Genomic DNA, 21,565 nt, shown 5'->3' on the forward strand with positions numbered 1-21,565 from the left:
GGGCATGAAACTGCGGATGTGGGGACGAGCGAGCCGAAGGTGCGATTCGAAAGTCAGGGCACTCGAGCGATGGGGTCGTCGCTTCTGGGTCGCCTCTGCGCCGTTCTGTTCCTGTTGCGTAAGAGCGGTGGTGCGCGCGATGGGGATGGGATGATGGAGGTGCCCCATCGATGTCCGTCGGTGGCGCGGTGGTGGCGGGAGGGCGCTGGCTCGGGATGCACCCTGAATGGCATTGGTTGCAGCTCGACGCCGGTCGGAAGCTGACTGAGCGGGAGCATGACCAGCGGGGACGTCTGACACGGGCAGAAGAGCGGGTCGGCCGACGAGGAGCGCCTGGAGGGCGGCGGCCACCGTCGTGGTGCCGCCTTCGTTTCACGGGGAGCCCGCCATGTGTGACGCACGCATCCGTTATCGGCTATGGCGCCTATCCTTGATCTAGCCGACTTCGATCGGTGCTAAGACAGACGCCCATCTGCCCGGGGATGCCCGAGCGCACGTCACACATTTTCCTCGGGGTCGCGGGAGAAAGGGAGTCGGCGGGCGTGAAAATCGCTAGCAACAAATTTCGGTTGGGGCGGAATGGGCAAAGTTCGGAGGCGTGGACAGCCCCGTATTGAGTAGGGACTGCGCAAAGCCGGTGCTATGGAGAGGGCGAGAAAATGAGGCTGGGATGAGAAGAAACGGCCGGATGGAGGGCGCACGTGAAGTACGGCGGCTGTGACTTCGCGAAGCGGAAGAGGTGACGGTGGCTGACAATCATGGTACGGCCGACCAGCTCTTGCACCCGACCACCACCGCCCGCACAGCTCAGGCCTGCAGGGACCCTCAGTGGGGAGGACGAGAACCGCACAGGCGCAGTGGAGCACAGCTCGTCGAGGACAGGCGTGGCATTGAATATCCGGGGCGAGCCGACTGCGCGGGAAGTCGGAGGAGGGGATCGGCGATCGCGATTTGTTGCAGACGGCACCGAGGCTCGCAGACCACTCGGGTGTGACAACGCCGTTCGTTTTCGCCCTTGCTTTTCGAAAATTGGTTACGGACGACAAGGGTGACCCGACGCGGAACGTGGGCGCTGCGTGTCCCAACTCGTCCAGACCCCCGGGCAGCGCAAAATTTGCGCCCGACGCTGTGACAGGCCACACAAGGGGCACAACGTCAATCGGTCCGTACCTCCTCGATCTCGCTCCTGCTCAAATCTGACCGAGTCTCCGTCACACCCGCTTCATCTTTCTTCTCCTTGTCCTCATCCCATCCGCTGCTGTACCTCCTCATCTCTCTTCCTGCGCTACCATACCTCCTCCGCCTAATCCAACCGCCCACCCGTAATGACATACTCCCCCTCCCATGGCTCCTACCCGTCCTATCCCATACGCTATGCATTCTCCAACCAGCAGCAGCAACAGCAGCAGCAGGGGCAGCCCCAGCAGCCGCAACCCACAAACGCACAGGCGGCGGCGGCGGCTCACCACCACCACTCCTCCCAGCACACCCCGACTCACTATCCGAAGCCTTCGTACGCGCACCATCCCCAGCTGCACCACTCGCAGATCCCCATCAAGGTCGAGGAGTCCGCAGACCTACCCCCGGTGTCCTCGCTCACCGGGTACGACCACCACCACGTAAAGTCCTCTTCTCTCCCCATCTTCCGCTTCGGTACGGAGTTCGGCTCGAGCGCGTCCCCCACGAGCCCCTCTACGCCCTTCACCTTCATGTCGCACCAAAACTGGCCGACCTCCGGCTCCGGCTCCGCGTCCTCCTCGTACGCGCACCAGCAGCACCACGCGCACGCACACCCGCACTCGCAGCAACAGTATGCCGCGGCCGTCGACCGGTACGCCCTGCCGTCGCCCGTGAATGGCCAGAACGACCAGCACGCGCTCTCGCTCGCGGACGACTACGACGACGAGGGCGGGGACGAGCTCGGGGACCTCCCCGGGGCGTCCATGGGCGGGATGGGTCTGCCGTACAGCGCGGGCGGATCTAGCCTGAGCGCGAAGGCGGCCGCGGAGAAGCAGATCCGGAGGCGCAGCAGCAAGGCGTGCGACCAGTGCCGGAAGAGCAAGTGCAAGTGCGAGCGGAGCAGCCCTCAGGAACCCTGCAGGAACTGTGTCATGTTGGGCACACGTGAGTCGCTTTTCTTCGTATTTGCTTCCTGCTTGCGCGCGGGTTTTCGTCCCCTTGCAATATGAATTCGAATTTGTCTGCACCCTTCAAATTCGTCCCACGCGCACGCCACAGCCCACTGACGTCGACTTTGACAGAATGTACCTTCCTCGGTCCTTCGCGCAAGCGAGGACCTCCAAAGGGCTACATCGACGCCATCGAGGCGCGCCTACACCAAACTGAAGCGCTCATTGGAATACTCTTGAGCAGCAAAGATAGCCGGGCGAAGTCCGTGCTCGACGATCTTGCGGAGGTAAGCCTAATTCCACTCCCCTTCGTGGCGTATTACCAGCAGAGAACGGGCGCAATCGCTATTTTTGGGCACACGCTCCAAGCTCAGGCGCATACAGCCATGGTAAAGTTCGCGAATGCTCACGGCGATTATTTTTAGGACCCACTCGCGAAAGAAATCATTAGCAGGGTGGATAACTCGCCCTACGGCTTCAAGGGCCGAAGTCGCGGAGTCGAAGCGCCCACGAGCCGTACGAGACCACCGCAGGACCAGCGCGACGGTGACGGCAACTCCGTGCATGCGACTCAGTAAGCGATTACGTTCGGTCCGAAAAAAATGACTCGCAGCTGATCAGACCCGTAGCCCGTCGAACGAATGGCAGGACCAAGTAATCAATCGACTGAACTCGCTAGCGGCAGCCCGAAACACGCTCCTCCCGGAGGACCAAGTCGCGTCCGGTGCCCATGCGCCGGGGGCCGACGACCTCGGATACCCGGAGGACCAGCAGGGTTCGCGGCCGTCCACCGCGCACACCGCGCCTCCGGGCTCATCCTCGGGCAAGCCCGAGCCTAAGACGCAATCCCAAACGTCAGCCGGTGAGCCACGCAGACAGCGCCGGCGACTGGACGAGCTCGGCGAGCACGACGGCGCGCAGCGCTCGCCGTCGACCGCGTCGTCGCACTCGCCGATGCGGCGGGCCGCGGCGGATGAGAGTGTGGAGGAGACGGAGGAGAGCGGCGAGGGCGAGGACGAGATCGCGGTCGCGATCGGGCAGTTGAGCATCAACGAGGACGAGCAGGTGCGCTTCCACGGGAAGGCGAGTGGGCTGCATATGCTTGGGGTGAAGGAACGTCAGGATGGGCGCAATGAGGGCGGTATCTGGCGTTTCCCGAAGGCGCGTGTCTGGCCGCCGCTCCCGCCTGCTGTTCGCAACAGCCAGCGGAGGGCCGCGGACGAGTTCGCGCCGAGGCTGCCGGATGTGCCGACGCAGGAGTTGTTGCTTGACTTGTACTTCACGTATGTGCACCCAGCGCTGCCGATCGTGCACAAGCGGACCTTCTTGGACGACTTCCGGAACGGGTGAGCAGAATTTTTTCCTTATGGTCGTCGACGAGCTCATACTGAATATTGTTTTATTACAGCAACATGTGTGCTGACTCGCCATACTCTGGAGAGTCTGGATACTCAGACGCTGCGTCGCCTATATCCGCGTCGTCTCCCCTTGGCTCGCGGAAGCGACGCGTCCCTACGCTCCTCCTGCTCGCCATGTTCTCTCTTGCCGCTCGTTACTCCTCGCACACAGCCGAACTACCCCCACCAGAGGATGGCTCGATGTGGACGGCGGGTGACGAGTACATGGAGGACGCCAAGGTCATCCTCGACCGCACCTACGCGGCGAGTCGGCCGAGCACCTGCCAAGCGCTGCTCCTGCTAGGGTACCGTGAGGTTGGGATCGGTGCGATGGCGCAGGCGTGGCTCTACGTCGGAATGGCCGTGCGCATGGCGCAGGACCTCGGGCTGCACAAGAGCGCGGAGAAGTGGACGACCGTTGGACGTGCCCTGTTCTCGCGCGCGGAGCTGCAGGAGCGGCGCCGGATCTGGTACGGGTGCGTGATCATGGACAAGTACGTGTGCACGTACATCGGGCGACCGGTTGCGATCTGCGAGCGGGACTTCGACACGGAGCTCCCGCTGGACGACGAGTCGGAGGAGATGGAGCGCTGGCGGCCGCACACGGCGCCGCCGGTCATCGATGACCCGGCGGAGAGCCGTCGCGACGAGCTTCCCGCTACCCCTGGGCGCATTCTCTCGTGCTTCAACGAGCGCGCCAAGCTTTGTGCGTACCGTTATTGTTTTATTTTGTCGTGACGCAGTGCTGACCCCGCAACAGCCGTTATTCTGAGTCAGATATGCCAAAGCATCTACGCGATCAAGCCCCCAGCCAGTCGGCCGGCAGAGCTCGTGCGACTCGACAACATGCTGACGAAGTGGTCGCTGGATCTCCCAGAGCATTTGCGCTTCGACCCGGCCGCCCCCAAGTCGCCCCCTCCCACACCGAACATCCTCACGCTCCATATGCAGTACTGGTGCACCGTGCTGCTGCTCCACAGACCCTTGTACGTGATGATTGTGCCTGCGAGCGTGTGCCTTACATGAACTGACGGCGCCCGCCACACAGCATCCAACACATCCAGGACTCCACCAAGCCGTGAGTGGTGCTTTTTGTTCTGCGTGAAACGTGGTGATTGACGTATGCGCATGCAGGATGTCGCCGAGTGCCTCCTCCGCGAAGGAAGCTGAGATCCGCGCAAATTCCCGCCAGCACTACGACATGTGCGTGCAGGCGGCGAACCACATCACGCTGATCGGTGAGTGCTGTTTGAACGTTCCGTGCGACCGTAATGTCTAACGAGTACGGCAGTGTCCTTGTACGGCGAGTATTACAGCCCCAGCCGCGCGTCCGTGTTCCTTTGTTACTACATCTTCACGGCGGCGATCATGCACGTTGCGACACGTACGTCTTCACCCCCGTTTCTCGCGTCGAACCGTAATTGACGCAAGACGCCCCTGCAGTGCGGACGTACCCCGACGACCCCCAGGCGCGTCTCGGCCTGCAGAAATGCATGGAGGTCCTGCAGCGCATGCGTGTCATCTGGCCCAGCGCATGGCGCGCGCTCGAGCTTCTCCACGGTGCAAAGGCACAGCTGGAGCGGCCGACGGCCGACGCCCCACCCTCGCGCGGCCCGATTCCTTCGCCTCGGAACAAGCGTTCGGCGGAGGAACCCATCGAGGAGGAAGTCGAGGAGGTGCCGGAGCGCTCGCGCAGCACCGTGTCCCAGGACTCGGTCGTGTACCGGCAGGCGGCGAGCTACCCGGTCGCGACCTCCCCAGGCCAGAGCCACAGCCAGGGCCAGGCGAGCCACGCCCCCGCCGGCCAGGGGTACGCGCTGCCGATGGACCTGCCGCAGGGCGGGCCGTCGCCGTACATGCCGCCGTCGTACGACCGCTGGGCGGCGGACACGTCTGCGCTCTCGAACTTCAGCGGGAGCCTGTCGACGAGCGTGCTCCCGCAGCAGTACAGCACGGGGCTCGTCGACGAGCGCATGGGGAGCAGTCTGGGACGGAGCGCGGAGCGCCAGAGCGCGCGGTACCCGCAGTACTGGAACGACTACTCGGCGCTGGGGCAGATGGAGACGACGTATGGGGTGCCGGTGATGGGTGAGATGGTGTCGCCGCACGGGGGCGCGCAGCAGGGCGACGCGCCGTCGATGTACGTGCCGGACCAGTACTCCATGTTTGGTGAGTTTTCCGTGGCTGCATTCCTTGCGCGACGCTTCTTGCTTACCATGCATGGACGCGCAGGAAACATGCCGCCCTCGAGCCAGCAATAACCGGACGATGACGAACGTTCTCGGACCTCGGACGTGTTAAGATCCACGACAACGACGCGACGCGCGACCGCGCGCGGTTAATTTGTATCCCTCGCTTACTAGCTGCTCTGCCTCTCTCTCTCTCTCGCCCTCGATTCTCTGTCTGTGCGTTCGCGCGAAGCCTTCTTCTCTGTAATAGCTGTCGCCGTTGCAACATGTTGTATCCCGTAGCTTTCTCCCCGAGACAAGTACCCCGTGCCACCTATACGTAGACCACGCCGCCCACAATGTAATCCTAATACCAAGCACCCCAATCCATTTTTATCTTTCACAAGCTTCCTGTCTGCCCGAGGCACCCTCTTGCATTCTTCTTTGTGACGCGCCTGCCGCCGTAATGCATCGTGTACGGTAACGCTGCTGCTTAATCGCACCAAGTACACCCATCAAGGAATCGTCCTCCCAACTACAGCGTAGACGCCACTCCACCGCACCATGCTGCGCGTCCCCGGAACGCATATCTACACGCGCGCCGCGGAGGCAACCTGTCGCACGTCGAACGCTGGCAAAACATATCAGGCGGCGTTCCTTCTCGCCGCCGCATGGCGCATCGCCCCCGAAAGCCAAATCGCGGCCTCCGTTAGCCTCCTTTAGCCTTTCTGGCGTCCGCGCAGGGCCCGGCGATACGAGGAGACGCGTCGCACCGGCACAACTGTGCCCCCGGCGGGCGGATCTTGCGTCCACAAAATCACACAATCGCCCCTGCACAGCCCCCCGGCCGTCCTCTGGCGTGTGTTTGTGTCATCCGCCGCCGCATGCGTGCTGTATGAGGAAGGGAAAACGCGGGGGCGGAAGCCCGCCCGAGCGGGCGGGATGGGGCGTCCGTGGCAGGGAGAATGCTCGGCGGGCGCTGGGCGCTCGGGGGTATGGGTATGTGGAACTGAGGTTCCGAGCATGCCGGATGTGTGGGGAAGGGACGCGCGAGGGCCCGAGGTGTCCACGAGACGTCAAGCATGTCCAAGATGGTTCTGGCGCGGTGTTTCGTGCTCACAGTGAGTGGTGGCGGAGCGCCCGCTGCTGGGGGCTTGTGGTGCCCATATTCAGCCGCTGGGTCGCATGAGGCAGCCTGAGGTTCGCTGTCCGTTGTATGCATGATCCACGCTCAGGAAACGGTAAGACGATGATTGATGGAGGGACGCGCGAAGAGGCGACATACCAATTCCGCAAGTAACAGCCCTTCGGTCCAGATATTGACAGGTGGTGTGCTTCCACGCGTGTGCGTCGCGTGCGTGTGTAGGCGATGGCGTGTTTGGGACTTCGCGCGATGACCCTGTGAACTAGACTTAGGACGTACGGAGCACGCAACGTCAGCCAGACCGAACGACGCGAACGGTCTCGCCTGAGGGTTTGTCAGATGGATTTGTCTTTGTGATCTGTGAACCGGCCGCCATGACCCCTTGAGTGAGTGGAATTTGATGCGACGGGGCGGTGTGTCGACGACGCCGCGAGAGGGCACCAGTCTGTCAGGCTAATGAGGTGACGCTATGGTCGCCTTCTGGACCTATCGGGATCCCGAATCGTCAGCACATGCATGGATGCGAGGCGGCAGAGGCTTGCATGGAGAGCGCAAGCATCACGAAGTTCAACGACGTGGTCGTCAGGACCGATATGCAATACACTGGCTCGTGGATCGAGTATGGCCTGTGGTAGTAGGCACAAGACTATGTGTCCGACGAAAGACTCGCGAGGTCGGATATGTCGAATATCCGCCCAAGAGACGCATCCGATTCAATGAGATGGGAGCACGCCAGATGACGGCCTAAGTAATTACCGCACTGGTCAGCCACAGAGTACGCCGGGCTTGTATGTGACATTCACTTACGATATCAAATAGCACATGCGAGCAGGTTGAAGGCTTGGGTTTCGTGGCAGATACACCGACTGCACTCGATGCTCCTGGACGGTTCGCCGCGGCATCGAACTTGTTCACTTACCATTACCGGGCAGCAAGACTGGTGCGTGAGCTCAACAACGACCCTAGTAATGTGTCAGTACTTACCCTGTTGCACATATGAACGAGCTTTCTACCCACCTTGCGGCTCACGCGCTGCGTATTCTCAGAATGTTTAAGTTATGCGCATGCTCTCGGCTGAGAATCGATGTGTAAATTAGAGACACGAGCGCCCGGGGCGCGTGCTATTGCCCAACAGACGGTATGAAAGCAACATCTGATTGAGTACAAAGCAATTTGAGAAGTGAATTTTAAGTATCGCGAAGGACATACCGCATGTGTTAGCAGCCGTTCACTGGCCATGATTTGGGCGTGCTCCCGCGCGATCATCATGGCAAGACCACCAACGGGCGCCTACCGTATCGTCGCTCTCTGCCAAGTTCTCCCCGCGCGTGCGGAACAGAATATGCGCCGTGTACAGTAGTATCGTGATAGCGAGTCGAAGGCGTCCATACTACATAACTACATCCCCGTCCAACGTCCAATACAATCGCCTCTTGATCTTTGATCCGCCTCACATTCCGCCCCACTGCTGCTGCTGTGGCTGCTGCCAGCCGCCCTGCCCGTACATCGGCTGTTGCTGCTGCTGCTGCATCCCGCTAGGCTGCCCGAACTGCCCGCCAGGCGCACCCATGAACGACGGCTGCTGCGACCCGAACATCTGCTGCTGCTGTTGTTGTTGTTGCTGTTGCGGTTGTTGCATGTACGGGTTCCCCGACGCCATGCCCTGCATCTGCGGCTGCCCACCGAGCATCTGCTGGTGCTGCCCGCCAAGTGCCTGCGGCTGTAACATCGGCGAGCTCTGCCCATACTGGAGCGGCTGCGAGGAGAACATCGACGAGCCCTGCGGCTGCATCGCCTGCTGCTGCTGCGGCTGAAGGAACTGCTGGCCCGGCTGCTGGCCGCCGAACGAGGACGGCGCGAACGAGCCCTGCATGCCCATACCCATGCCCATGTTCATCCCGGGCTGCTGCCCCTGCGGAGCGAACGCGCCCGGGCCCGGGCTCGGCGTGGAGTTGTGCATCGACATGGGCGAGGTCCCCGCGTACCCGTTGAACTGTGTCGGCTGCGGGTGCAGCATCGACGGCGACGCGCCCCCGGGCATGCCCGCGCCGTAGCCCATCCCGCCGGCGCCCATGTTCATGCTCATGCCGGTGTTGAGGCTCATGCTCCGCGCCTGGCTGCCGGGGAACATGCCCCCTGGGGACGGATGCTGCCCGAACGAGGAGGGGAAGGGCGCGTTCGGGCTCACGGAGAGCCCGCCGTACGGGTTCGGCGCGGAGAGGCCGGTGGAGGTGTTGGGGATGCCCATCGGCTGCGTGCCCGTGGGCGACGCGTACTGCAGCGGGAGCGAGGAGTTCATCGCGGGCGCCTGGAGTTGCGCGAGGTCGTTCCACACCGGGTTGGAGGATGTTTGGGGCTGCTGGCTGGGCTGTGCGAGCTGCGTCTGGATGGATTGGACGGGTGCGTAGGGTTGGGATGACGACGGGAACGATGGGGCGACGGGCTGCGAGACGGAGCGGAACTGGGACTGTGTCTTGGCGAGATTGCTGACAGCGGCGGGGGCGGGGGCGGGTGCAGACGCAGGAAGGGAAGGAGTCGCAATACTTCTGTTTGCGGTGGTGGTTGACGGAGTCGGCGCAGGGACCGTCTGCGAGCGGGGAGGAGTCGGCGCGGGCGATAATCTGCTCGCACTGGACCTAGACGGGCCGAGGAGAGCGGCAACCTGGGACGACTTGGACACGAATGACTTATACTCATACTTGGCTGCATTGAATCAGCGATCGGGCAGCAACTCAAGGCATCCGCTAGCTTACATCTGATATACTTCTCCAAGTCGCTATCTCGCTCCGAGTCGATCATGTTCGTCGGCGGCGGATGCTTAACTTCGTCGGGGTTATAGTGCGCATTTGATTTAACGTTGCCTTTCGATTTCATGAACTATGCAGTGCAGGTTGAACCGCCAGCTCGAACAACCCGAGTTGCTGCAAACGTACCTCGACCTGCTCCTTCGTCCAAGAGTCCAGCGTTAAGCTCTTCCTAAAGATGACGGTTCAGCTGGCTAGTTTTCGTGGAGGGAGTGGCATACTTACACTTTCGATATGTGGGTTCCCATTTTGCGGTGAATGCTAGCGCAGCTCACGCTTGAAAGCCACAGGGCCGGTTTGAGCATGCCACCCATGTGCAATGATCATGAATGCCCCGCATGAATATACCGCGCTTCTCGAGCTTCCCTGAGTTGCTGCAAGTGAGAAACAATATCTCTTGTGTCCTTTCGCATCGAAACAGAGGGCGACAATGCTCAAACGTCTCCAGCTTGACTGGCGGCATAACGGGATGAGGAAGGACATGACGTAACGCGCCGCGCTTGCGTTTAGCCATGCTTGACGGCCCCCCCGCAAACGTGAGTGGTGGTAGTACCGCAGTAGTTGCGTACGAATAAACGGTATGCACCCCATGCCGCATCTTTGCATACGACTCTGGAGAGCCCGGGAAGCGCGATATTATGCGGATGCCGCGACGAGGCGTAGACTCACCATATGAAGATGCCCAGACTATGCGACGCCCATCTTGGATTCCGGGACTTGCAGTCCGCGCATGCATCTACAAGGCGAGCGAGATGAGCCCCGAGGGAATCATCAACAATTACCGAGATCGCTTGCCGTTGCCTGGTTGGTTCGCGAGCTCCAGAAGCGTGCGCTGGTTGCGTTCTGCGGCGATTTTGTTCACAGCATGCGACATTGCCAGTAACGGTCAAAGCAGTAGCTTCGCTGAGCCCCAGACTGGAGACTGCGCCGATGGTGGCAAGAAGCAAGATAGAGGAGGAGAGGTCGCAGCAAGGGGCATTCAGCCAAGGGAGCGCTGACTCCAAGCTGACTCCAACCCTACGTCCTCGACCCCCTTTCCGGTCCCCGGGGTCCTGAAAATGACTTTTCTGCCCATCTGAGCTGGATCCTTCCTCAGCCCCTCAAATCGTTATGTGATCTCCTGTAAAGCGCACATGAACGGCTTCGTATGTCATTTTATTGACGGGTGCTTTTTTTGGCCGTCTCTGCCTGGAGTATGGAGTCCAATACTCAAACGAACAGTTTCTGAGGTGAGGCCCGTGCAAGGCGCTCGACTCTTGCTACCATATCGGGCCGGGTCATATAATCTTATCTTAGTTCGCCCGTCGACCTCCCGCCGTTATACAAATGTTTCTCTTGCAGCTTGCAGTCCGATCTCGTGCACAGAGAGATTGAGACCATAAATCACGAACATAAAAACATCTTCGGGGGTTGAGCTACCTGTCAGTGCGGCGGTGCAAACGCGGAATGGTTGTCGAGTATTGATCTAAACCTGAGCTTGTGGGCACGGACTTTCGCCACCGGCTCGCGAGTAGGCAGAAAAACAAATACTCCTTGTCAGGCCTCTGAAGATGACCAGAGCCTCAGAACAGTGCTTCAATCACACTGCCGAGCCATGCAGGGCTGTCTGCAAGCTGGTGTCGGCGGTTCAAGCTGAACTATCAAAACACCGGGTATTATCGTCCCACTCTGTTTCGTTATTCAGCAACTTAACCTTCTCAAAACAAGGGCAAGCACGCGGCGCTGCACGAACACAAATGAGACAGAGAATCTATCATGATCGCGACCGATGCATACAGTACTTAGTCGACCATGTCCCAATCTTATCTCGGCTGAGGTACGTCCCCCCCTCGACTGGTGTCCGGGGTCCTGCACCGCACTTTCCGAGGTTGGAGTCAGCCAGCCCTTGGCTGATTGCCCCTTGGGTCGCAGCCGCAGTGAGACGCTGAGGCGCTTAGGCGCTTATTCTAAATCCGGAGACCAAGTAGAAAGGACATGTTGGTCTCGACCATCACTGCCGCACAAGTACTCGTAGCACCTCACACACCATCATGAATTGCTATAACATGGCAAGTGCATATTTTATTACCTTAAACTATTCTGCGAAATAACCAACTGATTTTTCGACGGATTCAGGACACCGTCCTGCGTCTATCTCTATGGCAGCCGGAGGTCGCGCAGGACTCCGCAGCGTATTCGTTGCGAGCTATAGGAAGGGTGAACAAATATCCGTACGGGCCTATGCGTTGAATACCACTGGTGTCCGCGCAGTTACGACCGTTCACACGACTGAACTCGAAGGTGGGGGCAGGCACATCTTACCGCCACCCGGGCCCGCAGGACCAGAAGCCCAATATTCGACACCTCCGGAAAGCCACAATTTCATTATACGGGGTGCTAACCTAGATCATGGACGGTATGAGATTTTGTGTTAACTGGATCCACCGTCTGGCTTGTAAAGACACGACTCAGGGAGGCCGCGTTTCTATCGCACTCCCGTTACGTTTGCGCGTTGCCTCTTCTCAGCTGTCTTCGCTAACGGCGTTGCAGCCAGACATGCGAAGCGACGACCATCGGTAACGTGCACATCTCGGTGCTGCAGATAAGGGGCGCATCTTCTCGAGCTTCAGCTTGAATCCCCTTGTCGGGACTCGGGAAGCCTATCCTATCCAGGGACAGCCAGGTCAGTCCATTTACGCCATATTGACAGGCTTTTCTGATTTGGACGCACGAAAACCTTGCCGGGTTGACGCATCTTACCGTCCAGACCATAGGTCGTAATTAAGGCAGCGACGAGGGAAATGCCACCATAGTTTTAAGATTCCGCGACTATGACGTAGAGCATCTTCCCATCGGGGGATAATACAGACAACTTGACGAAGAAATGTGGAATAGGATCTCTCGGAAAGGCGAATACTGAACGGTGACCTCCTGATAGGGCGACCCATCTGGATCCTAGTCGGCGCCGCAAATCGTGCGATGGCTAACTGCGGACAAGCTGAGTGTTGTGCCGCAGTAGGTGTTAAGAATAACATGGGTTCGATCGTCTGGTTCGAGCCCGTGGGGTAGACGGTTTTGCTGCCGTTCGGGCCTGGTCAGAAATTCACCGGCCACCACGCGGACAGTCACTGCGTGTGCGAGGATGCGAAGGTTATGAATTGCTGCAGCAACGGCTACCGCAGCACCATCGCAGTGGCTTTGAGTTCCACAAGAACGACGGCAAATAGTGGCAGCCGTGAAAACTCTATATTCATATTTGCGACGGTAGATCGATTCTCGAGGCTGAAGCGACTGCACCAGATAGCCCGTTCTGACTCCTCTACTACGTAGGTCGCGTGGTCAGGAAATTAGTTCTGCGACAACTTGGATGGGCTCGCGAATGCCGAAGTGACTGTACAATACTACTACCGCAGGTGCGAGGTAGGCAGTGCCACAGCACTTGCGACAAACCACCAATCGCTCTCAGGTGAGTTTAAGTCGCCCGTCTATTCCAATGTTCACACAGCGACGTTGTGGCACATGACGCGGACGGGCTGGCACCTTTTGGGTTCTTTGAAGGTATTTAGATCTACACAGCTCGATAACCACAATATAAGCGAGAATCGTATTCAGTTCGTCCTGGAAACCCTCCAAACCTGGGGCGCTCGGTCGAGTTTGTGCGTGACCGGGCGATCCAACTTAAGGGACATCGACTGTGAGGCCCTCCGAACCGCCGTCAACTCTACACTCAAGTGGCGGATGCCTTCGAACATATCGTTGAAGTGCAATCTGACCTATCGTGGGATATGGAGTCAGCGCGGACGGCATGATGCGAATGAAACAAACGAGGGATGGACCTTGTCGTTTGCTCCGCACAGCTTCAAAGAAAAGTCCGTTGTACGAAGATTGGTCTGCGCGAACCGGATTCTGTTCAGGCAGGGGGGTCACGTCAGCTAAGATCAAAGGATACTTAACGGTAAACTGGATAATTCGCACATCATTCCCCCCCAGACTGTGTAATAGCAGGCCCAAGTCATGGGACGCGGGGAAGCGATAATGGCGGCATCCTGCCGCAGTCCATTTGGGTCATCCAACGCAAGGTAGAGCGGTCGCCCGTCGGGGGATGACACAGACGCCCGGATGAGGAATTGATTAAACTTCTCCTTCGCTATGAACGTCCACTGCCGGATGTATGAGACTGAGACGTGATGCCAGGCATAGGTGTACCGGTGCACTAAGAAAATGGGTGCTCACAGTCTGATAGGGTGACTCGCGTGGATCATAAACAGCGCCGGAGATTGTACGATGGTCCTCCGCAGAGAGAGTGAGCGCGGTGCCGTGGCAGTCGTTGCGGAGCATGTAGGTTCCAGGTTTCAACAGGGCCGGGTGGGATGGCGAGATGGATGTCATGTCAGGGAGCGCGGTCGCGACGGTGTTACGAAGGAGTGTAAGGAAGAGAGAGCCTGAGGAAGGGAGGGGGAACTATGTACTGATGTAGCGGCGGCAGCTACCGCAGCATCGTGGAGGTGGCTTCGAATCCCAGGGGAATGTACCATGGCAGCTAGCGGTGGGGGAGAGTTTTATATCTGACTCCGTGGTCTTCATCTCGTGACGGTACTGGCCTGATGCTTGGTCGCTTCTGACGCGATCACGCCAGTCGGTGCATTCTGATTTGGCCATGGTGCGGAGACCTTGGAGCAGTCGCGCGACGACAAGCTCGCGAACGTTAATTGGAGTAGGATGTTGTGGGATTCGGAGCGCTTTAATCCCGCCGGGCCTTCGACGCTTCGCATCCAAGCCCTCTAAGGCGCCGAAAGCGCCCACGTTGTCGACGTGCAATCCCGCGATACCTGTTGGCGAATGTAGGTTAATGAGCCGCGCACCATGATATGTTGAGTCAAGTACCGCCCTTATCCTGCTTTCGTTTCGTGCGAACGTGTTTAAATCGTATACACACCAAGGCTCAGAGCGGAGGGGGGGGTATGCAAATACTGTTATCAATTTGCGTCAGTATGTGGGGCCGATTGGCCACGATCGTATTTTAGCGGGTATGACCCATTCTTATGTTGTGTCGCATCTCCACACCCTTTCGCTTGCATAATTTGTCCAAGGACTGTCGTGCCAGCCGACGATGCGGATGTTCGTACCAAGGCGAACAAGTATAGCGTCTCAAGATATGACCTGGAGTGTCCCTCGACGTCGGTCGCGGAACCAGAGATCGGTCGTACAGTCCGTCACTTGTTGCTGAAGAAAGTGTGGCATCTCCAATCGCGGTTGGCTGACAGCCCCATAACCGCGCGTGATATTCCTGTCCTTGACCAGTGACGATGCCTATGACGCTTTGTCAACAGCAGTCGGCCTGAGACTTGTATAGCACGTACCGTTTCTTATGCACCCGACGCGAGGGTTTATGGTTAGACTTAGCCAGAATGGTCAATATGGTCTGGCTGTAGCAAGAGTGGGGCAATCCTAGAATAGGAGACTTCATTGTTTTCTCGGCTCAACTGTGAACACCACTCAATACTAGGCAAATTTCACCGGACCTCAAAGGGCCAAAGATAGCTACCGGCGTCTTCTCCCTCTTCGCAGACGCGTTCGCTAAACTCTTGCTCTCCGGAGCCCCGTAAATGCAGAGCGGGACGACACACCGCACGAGCGCAGCTAGTTCAGGACGCCCTCCGCGTCGTCGTCGTCGCCACCCGCAAGACGCCCCGTCTTCTTCTCGCAGCTAACGATGCGCCGCACACGTTCCGCTACCGCTACGCGCTGCGCCTCCGTCAGGCCCGGCAGCGAGGCCACCCCGTCTTCGACATCGCGGCGGCGAATCCGCGCGCCCCAGATGCTCAGAGGGTACGCGTCTACGAGACGCACTTGCGCAAGGGCGTCTTGACCTGGACGCGCCAACATCGCCGCGACGGCCGTGGGTGGAAGGAGCGTTGCCTGGCCGATGTAGAGCGTGCGGAGCGAGGGTAGTGCGGGGAGAAGCGGCGCGTCGTAAGCGAAGGGTGTGTTGAGCCCAAGCGCATCCGATGGGAAGGAGAGGTTCGTGAGCGTGATGTGCTGGACGGCGGTCCACGTGCTGAGTGCGCGGATGAGGTGGGATGTTGCCGTGGGCACGATCTACGCGGCAGGAAGGGGGTCAGCGGAGGCCGAGATGGGGGCTTGCTGGAAAACATTGACGTACGGCCGTTGAGAAGTGGTGCTCGGGATCAGGGCCCATCCATACGAATGTCTTCGGACTACCCAGGTCGTAAACAGTCTGCCATCGCGCACCAACTTCAACAGGGTCGCTCACTTTGCGAGCGAAAGCGCCTCGAATATATAGCCCAGGTGCGGATTATTCATGTGCGAGTGTAATCGCAGGGATAACAGTTCAAGCGGGACTTGCGTGATCTCGGCGTCCCCCGACGTGTTCCCGCGAAGCTTATCAAACGAGCGCAGTGTGTTCCTGCAGCGCTCGAGGGCGGCGGCGAGGTGCTTGAAGACCTCAAAGTCGGCCGACCCGCCTGCTAGCGTGATAGAAAGTGACCTGGGGGCGCACGCGAGCGTTGATGGGCCTTCCGAGAAGAGGATAAGCTGGTGAATAGATCGGAACCGGAGCCGCGCGTGCAAGATGAGTTGTCCAAGCTCGAGGAAGGTACTGCTTACGCGAAGCAGATCAGATGGCTGAGAGTTTCCGTCCAGCGCAAAGGCCAGAATCAGCTGCAATAGCTCCACCGGGACGCGCGAGAGGGACATAGAGGGTGAGGGTTGCAGGAAGAGCCTGAGTTGGCCGCGAAGCGTCGTCGTCGGAGGTACGCGTCTTCCGGAAAAAGCGGGGGAAACGTGCTACCTGTTAGCGCCGATCACTCGAGTTTGGAACTCTTCCGTCAGCACGACGCCAAGCAAGGTAACACAGCTCCCGCGCGAGCGCACGACGTGAAGGGAAGAAAACGATGTCCATACCGGGCTATGATACAAGATGGAAGCACAGGACTAACAAGGAGAATATCCCGGTGGGGATCAGTCGCTATCCAATTCTATCTAGAACGAAAGTTAAACGGGCTGTCCACATCGGAATAGTGACATAACAACGTACTGTCTCCGACACCTTCTGCTTCGCGCGACTTGCTGCGGCACGCGTAGAGGAGCGACCAGGTGGCGCGAAGCTGAGTGTAGACTGCGTCGCTTTGCTACCAGACGACTTCGCCGCGGCCTTCTTCGCCGGAGTCTTTGCGGGTGCTTTCTTGGTCGACTGGCTGAGATTGCGTCGCGGTCAGTGATTCGCATTGAATGGACACAACACGCCTCTTTACCTCAGAACTGCCGCTCGATTCGTCCTCTTCGGAGGCGGAGGCGCCTCATCTTCAATCTCGTCGTCGTCATCAGATACAGGCTTCGCAGCTGCCTTGCTCTTCCCACGTGCAGGTGCCTTCTTCGCGGGTGCTGCCTTCTTCGCGGCTGCCTTTGTCTTCGCAGGCGGTGGCTCGTCTGACGCCTGGTCGTCGAAATCGGATCCGCCGCCGTCAACGTCCATCATCATCGAGTCTATGGAAGCGTCGGAGTCGTCGTTGGTCGCCTTGCCCTTGCCCTATGACAGCGCATTGAGCAAACTGGGCAGGACATAGCGATATCGCAGTGACTCACCTTGTTTTTCGACGGTTTGTCTTCTTGCTTCTCCGCACGCTTCTTCTCGTGGTCGCCGCGTACTTTGTCCACGACTTCCTCGAAGTCGTCCTCGTCGATTTCCACATCCGTCGCCTGCACACCCTTCATCAACGAGCGCAGCGCCGTATTGACATGACTGTGAACATGCTTAGTTTTGACAATGCTGGAGCACTATGCGGCCGACTCACTTTTGGATCGCGTGGATGTCGTCCTTGTCCACGAACGTCTCAATCGCCTCCGACATCCCACCTTCGCCGAGCAGCTGTAGCTCCTGCGCGGCGAGGTACTCCCGCACCAGCGTCTGCACCCGCACCTTCGACAGCTTCTCGCCTATGCTCATGTCCGGGTCGTCGATGCTCAGCTCGGGCACGTCCGCTTTCACTTTACTCGCGCGAGTCGTGCCCTTTTTGGAGCGGTGGAAGGTAAGCACGTCACGCGGGTTCGCGAGTAGGCCCTGGAACTCCTGCCCAAACCGCACCGGGTTCGACATCTCGCTCACTCCCGTCGTGTCCACCTTGAGGCGCACGAGCGGGAGCGGACGCGGTAGTTCGGGCTCGCCCTCCGCGACGGCGCGTATATTTCGCTCATCCCATTCGCGATTGGCTTTCTCGATAAGCTCGTTGACCTTTAAGGAGCTGAGTTCGGCTCATTTCACAGGAGGCTGATTACACTCACCTTCGTCTTCAAGAATTTTGTAACCTCGATCTTGTCGTTGATGTCGAAGCCCTCCTCCTCGGCCGCGTCGCTCAGGATAACATCGTCGATTACGAAAGGCCGCACGCTCCGCAATGCGATCGGAGTGAGCTCGAACTCCTTGCCTTGGATCTTCAGCAACGCTACATGCCTGGTTTCGAAAAAGTCAGCTGATGCACCGACTATATGCGGGCGATTCTCACTTCTCGAGGGCCTCGCCGTCGGCGAGCGATGTCGCGACGGACGAACCGGGCTGCGTAATGTAGTATCGCTTCCCCGCGACCGGCTCGGGCACGATGCGGCAGTCGTGCTCGTGCCCCCAGACAACCAGGTCGATGCTATCGTCGAACATTCCTTCTGGCACCGACTGCTGGGGACCGTGCGCGACTCTGATGGCAGGAATTCAGTCAGAACACATGCTCGTAGGTACGAGAACGCTCACCGATTCTGATGCAACAACAGGATGTTGAACCAGCTATCCTTGTCTCGCGGCATGTACATCCGTACACGGTTGCTCCGGAGCTCAAAGTGCATACGCTGGTCCTTGACGTTGCCAACGCCGTAGAGACCGAGACGGGTGTTGCCTTTGCGTAGAAGAACAGGTCGGATGGCGATTCCTGTATTTTGCGCCTCTGCATCGTCTAGCGGGAGGTCGATCTTGCCCATGTAGTTGATCAGGCCCGACACGGAAAGCACGTCGAGCGCGCACAAGGCGCCTTCCTGTTATCGAGGACAGTGTTATTATGACGATTGCTAACGCGCGAAAACCGAGAAGGTATCTGAAAGTAAACAAAGCTCGCAGGAAGAGGCAAGCCAGCGTAGCAAATCGTATCGTCAACGTCGGATTTGCCAACACCACTTCGAATCAAGAGCACCGGCCGACTCGATGTGTTCCGTGGAACTCATACTGAGCATTTGGGCCTAATGGCCAGATTTACACGGAAAGCAAGCTACTCACGGGACCAGCGCCTTGAGGATCGTCGTGATTTCCGTGTATGGAGAAGACGGGGATGGAAACATTGAGGTTGGGGTCTTCATAATTGATGGCTGGAAAGCTAGAAGGGTCACTATTGGGACAGCGTGCCCACAGAGCCAGTAGCATATGCACGCACGAGTATCCCGAGGGTTTCCCGTCGTTGGGATCGCTCAGGAGTTCGACCTGAATGGGGCGGTCTCCGAGCGTATACTCTCTGAGGAGGGCCATGACTTGATACAGGCAGTCTCTTGACGGCCTGTTCTCGTGGAAAAGGTCTCCCGCTAGTAGGATAAAGTCGACCTGCTATGCGTCAACGACATTATATGCGAGTTGGTGCGAGCTTACTCACATCGTGCTTGACTGCGAGCTGGAGAACCTCTTTGAACGCATTTATCGAATCCTGACCACGTATAGGGTCTCGCTCGAGATATCCAATATGGTTGTCGGTCGCAAGGAGGATTTTGACGGTGTCATCCGCGTCTGCAGAGTGTCAGAGGTTGCCTGTGGCGTAAGAAAAGAGCGCATACACTCATTCCGGATAGTCGGGAGCGGTACACCCTCGCGTTCGTCTTCGCTGTGGTCGCTCATTGAGTCGTGCAACCCTTGGGTGGCAGCGACAATAGTGGTGGAGGTGGTGGATGTGGTGAAAGGGAAGGCCAAGAGCGCTGCTCGACGCGTCGCGTCGCGTCGGAAAGGCGCTTATCCAGCCACCAGCGCGCAGTCGACGCCGCGATCAGCCGCGCGAAAACCTGTCTTGCTCTTCGCCAGCGCAGTCTACTTCTCCTCTCCGACGACGAGAACGACTGCGCCAACCTCCCTCTTGACTGTCCTACCTCATTCGTCTGGGTGTTACTGCTTCATAGTCCAACATGCCGTCCCCTTCGTCTCACCAGCACCCGCCCTCGAGGGCGTTGGTGGTGAGTTGCTATGGTCGTAGCGTCCAGGCGGGTGTTTTGCTAAAGTTCTTCGTCAATATAGATCGGGACAGTGTCTTTTTACTTGGTTGCTGCGTTGGCGGTACGTTCTTTCCATATGCGCTGGGGAAGTTCTATCTGACGACCTCGCTGGGAACGGAGTAGATGGTTATGGCGTGAGTGTCTCATCTGTCGTATCCTGCGTTCGCGCGCGACGAAACGAGCCGTCGTCTGAGCAAGATGACATTGCTCACGTCGAGCGATAGCATATATGCGTGCGCTGTCACCGCGAACGGACGTCTGGCGCTGACACTACTTGCAGGAACAAATGGGTCCTCAACATAACAGACACTCCCCTGTTCTTCCTCCTATCACAGCTCGTAATTGCGGTCATTCTCTTCCTATTGGCGCATATGGCCGGTATGCTACAACTACCCCTCCAACTTGACACGCAAGTGTGCAAGGGCTTGATACCCATGGTTGGCCTTAACGTTATCGGGCTCAGGTGCGTATTACCTCCACTGCATGACGCTCATTGCCGACCGTGTATCTTCGTGCACTTAGCTTCAGCAATTATACCCTGAAATATGTCGACGCGTCGTTCTACCAAGTCGCGCGCGGCATGGTTCTTCCCTTCACTGTTGGCACCTCATTCTTCCTGTTGCACGCCCGGCCGTCGCTCCGTATCCTCCTTGCCTGCGGCGTAGTCACTATCGGCTTCTTCGTCGGCGTCTTCCTGGATGGCACTGAAGTCTCTCTGGTCGGCATCATATTCGGCGTCCTGAGCTCGATGATCACCGCCCTCCACTCTGTCGTCATCAAGAAAAGCCTGGACGTTGTGCACGGCAGCGCACTGCACCTCTCCTGGTACACGAACCTCATGAGTGCCGTCGTCCTGGCGCCAATCATCATCCTCGTCGGCGAGCTTCCCGGGGTCATGAAGCTCTTGTTCGGCGCGAACGAGAACGCCGCGGGCCAGATGAGCACACTCGCGACATTTGTTATGGGCTCCCTCATTACGGCACGTATCCTGAGACCGCCCGTGCGACGCGTCCGCGCTGACAACGTCTCTACAGGGCGCGTTCGGCTTCCTCATGAGTCTCGCGAGTTTGATGTCAATCAAAGTCACTTCGCCCATCACGCATATGGTCTCCTCCGCCGTGCGCGGTGTCGCGGCGTCCCTCCTAGGCGTATGGCTGTTCCACGACATCGTTACTCAGTAAGCGCATACCGTTCGCGCGACTACGTTCTTCATTCTGATCTCGCGACGCTCTCTTCCAGGGGCCGTGCGTCATCCATCGGCATCATCCTCCTCGGCTCGATCTGGTATACCTGGATCAAGCACGTCGAGTCGCAGCCGGCGACCCCGAGCAAAGCTCACTACGAGCCGGTTCCTCTCGAACAACTCGAGGAGGGCAAGAGCAGCCCGACTGGGCATGCCTCGCACCGACACTCGCAGTCTGCGCGTGATGCACGCGACTGAGGGTGCTGCGGGGGCGCGCTCAGGCGTTAGACGTGATAGTCCTTATTCGCGAAGGACGACCAATACTATGTACGTGGTTACTATAGCAGACCATGACGGTGATAATGTATAGAGGTTTGTTCCGGCGGCTCGATTGCGGCTCGATTGTAATCCTCATTTATCCCACCTGCGCAAAGCACAACGGCCGTCTACGCCCTTTCCCACCAGTGAGTCTTACGCCCATACCCACTCGAGATGCAATTCCCTGGTCGG

General features: G+C 58.7%; 5 protein-coding genes across 5 annotated transcripts; 2 read left to right on the plus strand and 3 right to left on the minus strand.

Moving 5' to 3' along the window:
- The first annotated feature begins 785 nt into the window (after positions 1-785).
- On the plus strand, positions 786-6,075 carry TRAVEDRAFT_174477 (uncharacterized protein). The gene is made up of 12 exons (XM_008045702.1): positions 786-1,162; positions 1,392-2,124; positions 2,262-2,416; positions 2,555-2,703; positions 2,759-3,475; positions 3,538-4,232; positions 4,287-4,512; positions 4,575-4,604; positions 4,661-4,764; positions 4,818-4,910; positions 4,970-5,695; positions 5,759-6,075. The coding sequence occupies exons 2-12, from the start codon at positions 1,710-1,712 to the stop codon at positions 5,785-5,787; spliced, it is 3,339 nt and encodes a 1,112-aa protein (XP_008043893.1). The 5' UTR covers positions 786-1,162; positions 1,392-1,709; the 3' UTR covers positions 5,788-6,075.
- Positions 6,076-8,182: 2,107 nt separating this feature from the next.
- TRAVEDRAFT_31691 (uncharacterized protein) lies at positions 8,183-10,192 on the minus strand. Its single transcript, XM_008045213.1, has 4 exons — positions 9,868-10,192; positions 9,772-9,814; positions 9,592-9,715; positions 8,183-9,541 (listed from the first exon to the last, which is right to left on the minus strand). Exons 1-4 carry the CDS (start codon positions 9,954-9,956, stop codon positions 8,289-8,291), a joined length of 1,509 nt encoding a protein of 502 aa, XP_008043404.1. The 5' UTR covers positions 9,957-10,192; the 3' UTR covers positions 8,183-8,288.
- A 4,870-nt stretch (positions 10,193-15,062) lies between these two features.
- On the minus strand, positions 15,063-16,338 carry TRAVEDRAFT_60960 (uncharacterized protein; the record flags this gene model as incomplete). Its single annotated transcript, XM_008045703.1, has 3 exons — positions 15,063-15,720; positions 15,785-15,839; positions 15,896-16,338. The coding sequence occupies 3 exons, from the start codon at positions 16,336-16,338 to the stop codon at positions 15,262-15,264; spliced, it is 957 nt and encodes a 318-aa protein (XP_008043894.1). The 3' UTR covers positions 15,063-15,261.
- A 264-nt stretch (positions 16,339-16,602) lies between these two features.
- On the minus strand, positions 16,603-19,504 carry TRAVEDRAFT_40214 (DNA repair exonuclease; the record flags this gene model as incomplete). Its single annotated transcript, XM_008045238.1, has 12 exons — positions 16,603-16,623; positions 16,679-16,838; positions 16,896-17,170; positions 17,227-17,383; positions 17,436-17,872; positions 17,923-18,091; positions 18,144-18,329; positions 18,383-18,660; positions 18,899-18,995; positions 19,053-19,216; positions 19,266-19,396; positions 19,444-19,504. 12 exons carry the CDS (start codon positions 19,502-19,504, stop codon positions 16,603-16,605), a joined length of 2,136 nt encoding a protein of 711 aa, XP_008043429.1.
- A 204-nt stretch (positions 19,505-19,708) lies between these two features.
- Positions 19,709-21,475, plus strand: TRAVEDRAFT_31694 (uncharacterized protein). The gene is made up of 7 exons (XM_008045214.1): positions 19,709-19,833; positions 19,895-19,933; positions 19,996-20,006; positions 20,153-20,335; positions 20,395-20,851; positions 20,907-21,049; positions 21,112-21,475. The coding sequence occupies exons 3-7, from the start codon at positions 20,002-20,004 to the stop codon at positions 21,311-21,313; spliced, it is 990 nt and encodes a 329-aa protein (XP_008043405.1). The 5' UTR covers positions 19,709-19,833; positions 19,895-19,933; positions 19,996-20,001; the 3' UTR covers positions 21,314-21,475.
- The last annotated feature ends 90 nt before the right edge of the window (positions 21,476-21,565 follow it).

This window comes from Trametes versicolor, assembly GCF_000271585.1.
Source record: "Trametes versicolor FP-101664 SS1 unplaced genomic scaffold TRAVEscaffold_12, whole genome shotgun sequence".
NCBI lineage: Eukaryota > Fungi > Basidiomycota > Agaricomycetes > Polyporales > Polyporaceae > Trametes > Trametes versicolor.

Excerpts from the sequence above, each read along its gene's own strand:
- TRAVEDRAFT_174477 (XM_008045702.1), top strand. The coding sequence starts at position 1,710 with ATGTCGCACCAAAACTGGCCGACCTCCGGCTCCGGCTCCGCGTCCTCC. Across the intron at positions 4,233-4,286 it reads CAACGAGCGCGCCAAGCTTT|CCGTTATTCTGAGTCAGATA; the intron begins GTGCGTACCGTT and ends ACCCCGCAACAG. Across the intron at positions 4,911-4,969 it reads GATCATGCACGTTGCGACAC|TGCGGACGTACCCCGACGAC; the intron begins GTACGTCTTCAC and ends ACGCCCCTGCAG.
- TRAVEDRAFT_31691 (XM_008045213.1), bottom strand. The coding sequence starts at position 9,956 with ATGGGTGGCATGCTCAAACCGGCCCTGTGGCTTTCAAGCGTGAGCTGC. Across the intron at positions 9,716-9,771 it reads GGACGAAGGAGCAGGTCGAG|TTCATGAAATCGAAAGGCAA; the intron begins GTACGTTTGCAG and ends TGCACTGCATAG. Across the intron at positions 9,542-9,591 it reads CTTGGAGAAGTATATCAGAT|CCAAGTATGAGTATAAGTCA; the intron begins GTAAGCTAGCGG and ends GATTCAATGCAG.
- TRAVEDRAFT_31694 (XM_008045214.1), top strand. Across the intron at positions 20,336-20,394 it reads CTTAACGTTATCGGGCTCAG|CTTCAGCAATTATACCCTGA; the intron begins GTGCGTATTACC and ends TCGTGCACTTAG. Across the intron at positions 21,050-21,111 it reads TTCCACGACATCGTTACTCA|GGGCCGTGCGTCATCCATCG; the intron begins GTAAGCGCATAC and ends GCTCTCTTCCAG.